At 48.8% G+C, this 9,960-nt stretch overlaps 1 protein-coding gene across 1 annotated transcript; it reads right to left on the minus strand.

Moving 5' to 3' along the window:
- Positions 1–1,269: 1,269 nt before the first annotated feature.
- On the minus strand, positions 1,270–6,253 carry LOC147721203 (uncharacterized). Its single transcript, XM_086966805.1, has 2 exons — positions 5,321–6,253; positions 1,270–1,704 (listed from the first exon to the last, which is right to left on the minus strand). Exons 1-2 carry the CDS (start codon positions 6,251–6,253, stop codon positions 1,270–1,272), a joined length of 1,368 nt encoding a protein of 455 aa, XP_086822931.1.
- Between the last annotated feature and the right edge of the window lie 3,707 nt (positions 6,254–9,960).

Below are 9,960 nucleotides of genomic sequence, written 5' to 3' on the forward strand. Positions count from 1 at the left end.
TCCCCCGGGTGTCTAGTTTTCAAAACTGTTTGGCTTTGGTAGATTTCCAAGATGGCCCCCAAGCATGGGGAAAAAAACACAGATGCCCCCCCCTAAAAAAATGGTAGTTTTGCTATAGGTAATTACTAAGTCTCCACCGTACGATTTGGGCCTTTTCCTGTTGCAGCCACTATGCATACCCACGCAAGTGAGGTGTCATTTTTATCGGGAGACCTGGGGAAACACTGGGTGAGAGGAAATTTGAGGATCCATGCAGATTCCACAACTTTACCACACAGAAATGTAAGAAAAAAGGGAATTTTTTAGCAAAGTTTGATGTTTGCAGTGGATTCTGGGTAGGAGAATGATGAGGGACCCACGCAAGCCATACCTCGCTGGACTCCCTTGGGTGGCTAGTTTCCAGAAATGTGTGGGTTAGGTAGGTTTCCCTAGATGGCCACCGAGCCCCATGGCCAAAAACTCATGGGAACCCCCTTGCAAAACCAGGTTGGTTTGAGATAGGTAATTTTGATGTCGCCTCATTAGGTTTTGGGCCCTTGCCTGTTGCGGGTCCTTGAGCCACCCACACAAGTGAGGTGCCATTTTTTTAAGGAGACCCGGGGGAACGCTGGTTGGGAGGAAATTTGTGTGAGCCCAGTGATGCCACGCATTCCCACTCAAAAATGTGTGAAAACTGATTTTTTCAGCTAAAATTGATGTTTGCAAGGGATTCTGGGTAAAGGAACGTTGGAGGATTCACGCAAGCCATAGCTCCTTGGAAGTCCCGCCCCACGTGTCTACTTTGCAGGAATGTGTGGGTTATGTAGGTTTCCTTAGATGGCCGCCGAGACCCGGGCCAAAATCTCATGGAAACCCCCTTGCAAAAGAAGTTTGGTATGTGATAGTGTAGCAGGCTGGGGAAGGATAGGCAATACACTGATTCGGGTTGTTCTCGGTTTTATTTTACTGTACAGAGTATCTGAGCTTTTCTTTCTAATAGTCCGTGAAAGTCGGGGAGAACGGCTCCGCGCTCCTTTCCTGTTACCTGAATGCGTCCCCGGTCGGGTGTCCGCCGAGGGATGTCTCCGTCGACTTCCGTGGTGCTCGTCAATTACCGGAAAGAGAAGAGGCAAGAAAACGGTGTATCAGTACCCGTTCTGTTTTTGTTATCACAGGGAAGGGAGTGAGGGACCAAACACACGTGAAGCACACTGCTCTTACGCTGCCGAGGTGAAGGGGTTTGTGCTCGGGGTAGGGAAGAAACACACCAAGGAGTTAGGGTTCCCGGGTTCAGTCCGACGTTGCAAACTTACGAGCGACCCAACCCCTCAACTTATCACGCACCTGGTTAAGCCATACACCTCCCCCGGGTGTATGGCTGGGCGGCTCGTGGTGTCGGTGGCCTCCTGGCGTCTCCGCTTTCGCGTCCTCGGCTCCGTCTCTCGGTGGTCTTCCCTCGGACCCGGTCTCCCTTCGGACTGCACTGGTCTCGTCTTCTTTCTCCTCGCTCCGTTCGTCCTCCGCATCCAAATCCTTTCTTAGCTCCGCTCCGCTTCCGTCCTCCTCCGCGTCTCCTTCTTCGTTCTGGGTGAACAAGCACACCCTTGATTCGTCCGTACCAGCATATGAGGTTTCCGTGTCCTGACGAGACTCCTCCCATTCCGAGACCCATTCTGAGTTAAAGGGCCAGTGTGTGGATTGCGGGTCTACCTCCGTTTCAACGTTCTGTGGAGAGGGAGAGGTAGTGTTTAACAATTGTCTATTCGTATATTGATTACAGTCAATGCTTCGTGTCGACCCCGCTGTGTTACACACCTCCCCCTCCGGACACTCACGATCGGGGAGTGGATGACGGAATAAGAAGTCTGCCCCAATATTGTCACAGCCTTTTCGGTGATGGATGGAAAAGGAGTATGGTTGCAGTGAGAGGAACCACCGCAAAACTCTCGCATTATTAGCTTTATTGCGTGCCATCCATAGTAAGGGAGCGTGGTCTGTAAACAGTTCAAACCGCCGGCCTTCCAGGTAATATGCCAGTTTATCAATGGCCCATTTAATTGCCAGGCATTCCTTCTCGACGGTTGCATATTTTAATTCCCGAGGAAACAGTTTCCGGCTGACATATAAAATTGGGTGATCTAGGCCATCGTGACCGGTCTGGGAGAGCACCGCCCCAATCCCATAGTCCGAAGCATCAGTGTGCAATGAGAAGGGCCGAGTGAAATCAGGGGAAGCCAAAACTGGTGTGGAGGTAATCACCGACTTCAGAACTCTAAATGCATCGGCACGGTGGGATGCACAGGTGAAGATGCTCGCCCGGCGTTTTTCAGCGCGTCAGTTAGAGGGGCGGCAATGTCCGCAAACTGTGGGATAAAGCGTCTGTAGTAGCCCACCAGGCCCAAAAAGGAACGCAATTCCCGTCTTGTGGATGGGAATGGGGTGTCAGCAATGGCCCTAACCTTCTCGATTTGAGGTTCTATCAAGCCATGTCCCAAGACATATCCAAGGTATTTAACTTTGTGAAAAGCTAGTTTGCACTTCTTAGCATTGACAGTGAGGCCAGCCTCCCGAAGCGCCTTTAGCACCACAGACAGGTGTCGTAGATGAGACTGCCAATCCGGACTGTAAATGACAATGTCATCCAGGTAAGCCGATGTAAAATCCGACAATCCTGCGAGAACGGTGTTCATGAGGCGCTGAAAGGTGGCAGGCGCCCCGTGAAGGCCAAATGGAAGGACCGTGAACTCAAAATGACCCTCCTCTGTAGAGAACGCCGTTTTTTTTATGTCTTCGGGTCAGAGAGGCACCTGCCAATACCCTTTTGTTAAGTCCAGGGTAGAAATGTATTTGGCCTGACCTAGTCGCTCAATCAACTCGTCCACCCTAGGGATGGGATATGCGTCGAAGAGTGAAATGTCATTAAGGGCCCGAAAGTCCATGCAAAACCTTCGGCTGCCATCGGGTTTAGGGACCATTACAATGGGGCTAGACCAATCGCTTTTCGATGGCCTAATCACCCCCAATCGCAGCATTTCATCAACTTCAGCCTTAATCGCCGCTCTTCTGGCTTCGGGGACTCTGTAAGGTTTAATTCTGACCTTTTTGTTGGGTGGGGTATCAATACAATGTTCCGCTAGTGAGGTCCTCCCTGGTTTGTTGGAAAAAACATCCCCATAAATCTCTAGAGTCCCCCTCAATTCTTCCTGTTGGCGGGCTTTGAGTTCTTCACTATGAACAAGCATGTCAATAGTAGAACCTCCACCCCCTGACGTGTTAGTCACATGGACGTCCACAGGAGGAGGGCCTAACCACTTTTTCAGCAAATTTATGTGATAAGACTGCCTTTTTCGTGCCGTTACCTGCAATTGATAACTAGTACTGCCAATGACCCCGACCACCTTAAAAGGGCCCATCCACTCTGCCCTAAATTTGTGGGACGAGGATGGGAGCAGCACCAAAGCCCAGTCCCCTATTTCCAGATGTCTCCATTTTTTCCCTTTGTTGTAACTAGTTTGCTGTCTATGTTGATTAAGCTCCAGATGGTCCAACGCCAATTCCCTCAATTTAGCCAGTTTAGCCTTCAGGTCCCTGGCGTACTCAAGAGTAGCTTTTGCCTCCTCCCCCTGTTCATTAATCCAGGCATCCCGGGTCATTTCCAGTAACGACCGTGGTTGTCGGCCATAGAGCATTTCAAAGGCAGACACTCCCAGACTACTCTGTCTCTGAGCCCTAATGGCGTAAAGTGCCAAAGGCAACATCCGGTCCCAATCTTCTCCACTAACCTCCATCATTTTACGAAGGGTGGATTTTATGGTCCGGTTGTATCGTTCCACCAGTCCGTCCGTCTGAGGATGGTAAACTGACGTACGGATCTGGTGGACGTCCAAGGTGGCACAAATCTCCTTCATTAATTTCGACACAAAAGGCGTGCCCTGGTCGGTTAAAATCTCCTTCAGAAACCCCACCCGACTAAACAGCTCAATCATTTTGTCCCCGACCTGTCTGGAATTGGCCACGGACAACGGAAAAGCCTCGGGAAAGCGTGTGGCATAGTCAACCACAACTAAAATGTGTCGGAACCTCTTTTTAGTTTTAGGCAGAGGACCGATAAGGTCCATGCCAACCCTCTCAAAAGGTTTGCCAATGACAGGTAAAGGTTGCAAAGGAACAGCCTGTGGTCTAACCATATTCTTCATTTGGCAAATTTCACAGGACTTGCAGTAAGATTCGGTATCCTTATAAATGCCGGGCCAAAAAAATTGCCTGAGGATGTTTTGGGTGGTCTTCTCAGCGCCGGAGTGCCCAGCGATGAGATGGCTGTGAGCGAAAAAAAGGACCTGTTCTCTGAAGGAGACAGGCACCAATAGTTGTGCAGGCTGACCCTCACCACTTATTCGATACAACAGGTCATTATCGATAATGAACCCTGGAAAAATTTTCGAGTTTTCATCCCTCTGATGTGCTTGTTCCCATGCGTTGAGCAGCGTGGGATCACTGATTTGCGCAAATTTAAAGCTTCTATCCATAACCCAAGGATCCTGTGTCAGGAGCGAATTCGCAGTCTGTGGACGTGACCCTGACGAGCCAAAACCCTTAGCGCCTCTTTCTGTGTCGTCAAGCTGGCGGAGCACCTCCAGCCTGGTTTCAGCTATGCGTTCACAAATTAATTGTGCCACTCTATCTCCTTTTCTTACTTGGAAGGGTTCTGTACCAAAATTAAACAGTAGGATGGCAACGTTACCTCTATAATCCTCGTCAATAACACCAGCCCCTACATCAATAAAATGCTTTGCTGCTATGCCTGATCGTGGAGCAATTCTCCCATAGCACCCGGGAGGGACTGCTACTTGTAGGTCTGTTTTGATAAGCGACTTCCCTTTGGCAGGAACCACATCATCATATGCACTGTAGAGGTCATAACCCGCTGCTCTTGCTGAACCTTTAGTGGGGGACGTTGCGTTATTAGACAACTTCACAACTTGGAGGCTAAGTCTAGGCGTACGTTCCATTAGGGTATTACCCCCCCCCCCCTTGTGTGGCACACTGTTTTGAGTTTATCCTTAAACATGTTCAAGAAGCTAGGGTTATCGGTCCCAATTATTATATCTTCGGGGAGGTTGGACATTACTCCTACCCTTACCGTTTGTGGGGGTGCCCCAGTCTGTTCAAGTACAATGTCAGCAATGGGGTATGGTCGGATATCCCCATGAACACATTTAATGTTTACTATCCCCTGGGGAACATATTGCCCTGTCCTGACGTAGGGGGATTGTACTACCGACTGTCGGCAGCCTGAATCCAACAAAGCTGATAACGAATGACCATTGACGTTAACACTTACTCTGAAAGAGCCTCCCATCTCTGCTGAAAATAGTACCGCCCTGGGGAGGTACCCGACCTCCATGGGCTCCTCCTCATTCCTTTTCTTGGGGCACATCCGGGCAATGTGTCCCCATTGACCACAGTCGAAGCATTGTGGCCCTGGGATGGTTATGTTCTCAGTCCTCCACGTACGGGGACGGGTGGTCTCTTTTCCCCGTACTGCCGGCTTCTCTAGTCGTCCCACTCCCTTCTTTTCCATCTCAAACGGAAAATTTTTAGGTTGAGCCCGGGTAAATGATGAGGCCATCTCCACTGCTTGGGTGGTTGTTAAATCGTTATGTTGGCGAAGCCACTTTTGAGTCGCATATGGAAGGGCCTCAAGAAATTGTTCTAAGTATATTCGGTCCAGTATTTCTTCTTTCGTGCTGGTCGTGGGGGTCAGCCATTTATCTGCTGCCATTTTTAATCTCACGAATAGAGTTTGGGGATTTTCCCCTACTGCACCTCTCTCTTTTCTGAATTTTAGGCGATATGCCTCGGGGTCTAATCCCAAATGGTCTAGGATTATTTTTTTAATTTCAACATAGGTGGTGTCTCCTCTTGGATTTGCCACTTGGTACGCCGCCTGGGCCTCTCCCCCTAAGAGAGGTGCCAAAAAGAATGGCCATTTTGCCACTGGCCAACCACAGGCCCTTGCGGCCCTCTCGAAATTTAATAAAAAAGCGTCGGGGTCTTCTCCTTGTCTATATTTTTGCAGGGACACAGCCGGTGCTCCATGGGTTAGGGTTCTCTCTGTTGTCCCACTCCTCTGTACTGGGTCTACCCATGGTTGTTTCTCCTCAATGGCTTTCTTTAGTATCTCTCTGTCGGCTTGTGCAGATACTAGGTGTTGTTCTAGCACCCACTCAATTCGTCCTTGACCCTTAACTAACTGATCTACCACGGTCTCCATCTTGACTCCGCAGATGGTGCCTATGCCCGCATTCTCCACCACTGTAGCAGGCTGGGGAAGGATAGGCAATACACTGATTCGGGTTGTTCTCGGTTTTATTTTACTGTACAGAGTATCTGAGCTTTTCTTTCTAATAGTCCGTGAAAGTCGGGGAGAACGGCTCCGCGCTCCTTTCCTGTTGCCTGAATCGGGGGGGGTTGATTTGCGTCCCCGGTCGGGTGTCCGCCGAGGGATGTCTCCGTCGACTTCCGTGGTGCTCGTCAATTACCGGAAAGAGAAGAGGCAAGAAAACGGTGTATCAGTACCCGTTCTGTTTTTGTTATCACAGGGAAGGGAGTGCGGGACCAAACACACGTGAAGCACACTGCTCTTACGCTGCCGAGGTGAAGGGGTTTGTGCTCGGGGTAGGGAAGAAACACACCAAGGAGTTAGGGTTCCCGGGTTCAGTCCGACGTTGCAAACTTACGAGCGACCCAACCCCTCAACTTATCACGCACCTGGTTAAGCCATACACCTCCCCCGGGTGCATGGCTGGGCGGCTCGTGGTGTCGGTGGCCTCCTGGCGTCTCCGCTTTTGCGTCCTCGGCTCCGTCTCTCGGTGGTCTTCCCTCGGACCCGGTCTCCCTTCGGACTGCACTGGTCTCGTCTTCTTTCTCCTCGCTCCGTTCGTCCTCCGCATCCAAATCCTTTCTTAGCTCCGCTCCGCTTCCGTCCTCCTCCGCGTCTCCTTCTTCGTTCTGGGTGAACAAGCACACCCTTGATTCGTCCGTACCAGCATATGAGGTTTCCGTGTCCTGACGAGACTCCTCCCATTCCGAGACCCATTCTGAGTTAAAGGGCCAGTGTGTGGATTGCGGGTCTACCTCCGTTTCAACGTTCTGTGGAGAGGGAGAGGTAGTGTTTAACAATTGTCTATTCGTATATTGATTACAGTCAATGCTTCGTGTCGACCCCGCTGTGTTACAGATAGGTAATTTTGATGTCGCCTCATTAGGTTTTGGGCCTTTGCCTGTTGCGGGTCCTTGAGCCACCCACGCAAGTGAGGTGCCATTTTTATAAGGAGACCCGGGGGAACGCTGGTTGGGAGGAAATTTGTGTGAGCCCAGTGATGCCACGCATTCCCACACAAAAATGTGTGAAAAAACTGACTTTTTCAGCTAAAATTGATGTTTGCAATGGATTCTGGGTAAAGGAACGTTGGAGGATTCACGCAAGCCATAGCTCCTTGGAAGTACCCACGTGTCTACTTTGCAGGAATGTGTGGGTTATGTAGGTTTCCCTAGATGGCCGCCGAGACCCGGGCCAAAATCTCATGGAAACCCCCTTACAAAAGAAGTTTGGTATGTGATAGGTAATTTTGATGTCGCCTCATTAGGTTTTGGGCCTTTGCCTGTTGCGGGTCCTTGAGCCACCCACGCAAGTGAGGTGCCATTTTTATCAGGAGACCCGGGGAACGCTGGTTGGGAGAAAATTTGTGCGAGCCCAATGATGCCACGCTTTCCCACACAAAAATGTGTGAAAAAAATGATTTTTTCCAGCTAAAATTGAGGTTTGCAAGGGATTCTGGGTAAAGGAACGTTATAGGATCCACGCAAGCCATACCTCCTTGGAAGCCCCCGGGTATCTACTTTTCAGAAATGTGTGGGTTAGTAGGTTTACCTAGATGGCCGTCGAGGACGTGGCAAAAAACCCAGGTGACCTCCCTTGCAAAATCAAATTGTTTTGACTTAATTATGTGTTCAGTTCTACTGCGTAAAATTTTTGGGACAATATTGCATGAAAATTGTGACAGACATTTTCAAGTTTGCAGGACATTGTGGATAAAAAATTTACTTAGAATTCACAAGAGAGACATCACCATATACTCCCATGGTTTAACAATAATATCTACATTTAGTAGGTTATTCTTAGCTGGAATGTACACCTTAACAGAGGCACTCAAAAGTAAAAAAATTCCAGCACAGCTATCTATTCCTCAAACACACACACATACTGGTTGGATTTGGGACGAGGGCGAGTGATGGTTCAGTACATAGCATTTATTTAACAAGAGATTTCACACAAATGAAATGCTCTGTCATTATTTAAATGCTTAAGAACCGAACCAGTGACTTCATACTTGGGAGCTGTAAAGCCACGACAAGGCACCAACCGTTTTACAGGCCTTTCACGCACCTTTCATACCTGATACACACAAGACCATGCAAACCATCCGGGAGCAAATACAACACATTACAATATTCACAAAAATGGACAAGATACACCCTGCTTCAGAAAGAGAAAAAAGACAAATATTACTGCACAGCCATCTAATCCTCAAGCACACACACACATACTACTGGTTGGATTTGGCACTAGGGTGAGTGATGATTCAGTATATGCAATTGTATTAGCGAGTCATTTCACAAAAATTAAATGAACTGTTAATAATTGAAAGAATGAGAAACTGAACGATTGACTCACAGCTCGTGAGCTGTAAAGCCACGTCAAGGCACCAACCTCTTTACAAACCATTCATACACCTTTCATACGTGTGACACATACAAAACATTCACACCGCCAGTCGTGGGCCTATACACTTACAACACTCATACCAGCAGACAGCGGCATTCAAGGGCCCATCACTTTCACACACCCACATTTCAGACACAGCAACTATACAAAGTGATGGACTGCGTGGAGTGGTGCTCAGCTAGCAGCGTGTGTAGTGACCAACAGAAAGAAACTACTCCCATACCGCCAGCCGAGCGCCAGTCCACCCACACCACCATCCAAGCACCAGGCCATGCACATCGTCAGCCTAGCACCAATCCACACACTCTGCCAGCCAAGCCCCAATCCATGCACACCACCAGCCAAGCGCCACTCCAAACATACCACCAGCCAAGCACCACTCCATACACACCGCCAGCCAAGCACCAGTCCACGCACACCGCTAGCCAAGCACCAGTCCACGCACACCACCTGCCAAGCAACAGTCCACGCACACCGCCAGCCAAGCTCCAGTCTACACACACCGCCAGCCAAGCGCGAGTCCACACACACTACCAGCCAAACACAAGTCCATGCACACTGCCAGCCAAACACTAGTTCTTGCATGCCGCCAGCCAAACACCAGTCCACGCACATCGCCAAATTAATTTTTTTAAAACAAAGAAAGAAATTACAAATCATTTGGAACTAGATACAAAAATACAACTACAAACAGCGGAAACTAAAAAACAAAATACTAATGCCACAGGTGAAACTGACTTACCAATAAAAAAAACATACAAATCAGGCAGTAGACCATTAGACTCACGGTAGCTCCCAAAATTTCTTTTGAGTGTGATATATTCTGAAACATCTGGGCACACACAGCCCAGGATGAGAAGGACAATCGGGACAGTGCATATGAGTATCCTTCCACACATCTCTTCGATAGCAGACTTTACATCTCTTACAGGGATTGTTTTTTTTGGGCGTGGAAGGAATGTAATCAGGAAAGTGGTGATCTCGCAATCTAGCCACTTCCTCCACCACTCCGACTCTAGGCACATGTGCCTGTTCCACAACAACAAGGCTGCCTATCACAAACTCCTGAAACTTAACAAAAGTCAACATTGACGCAGGAGAACACCCCTTGAACACAACAAAAGCATTAAAAGTTGCTAAATTTAAAAGATGGATGGCCAACTTCTAATACCAAATGTAAGACTTACGAATAG

Source organism: Lissotriton vulgaris, chromosome 4_1, assembly GCF_964263255.1.
Source record: "Lissotriton vulgaris chromosome 4_1, aLisVul1.2, whole genome shotgun sequence".
Taxonomy (NCBI): domain Eukaryota; kingdom Metazoa; phylum Chordata; class Amphibia; order Caudata; family Salamandridae; genus Lissotriton; species Lissotriton vulgaris.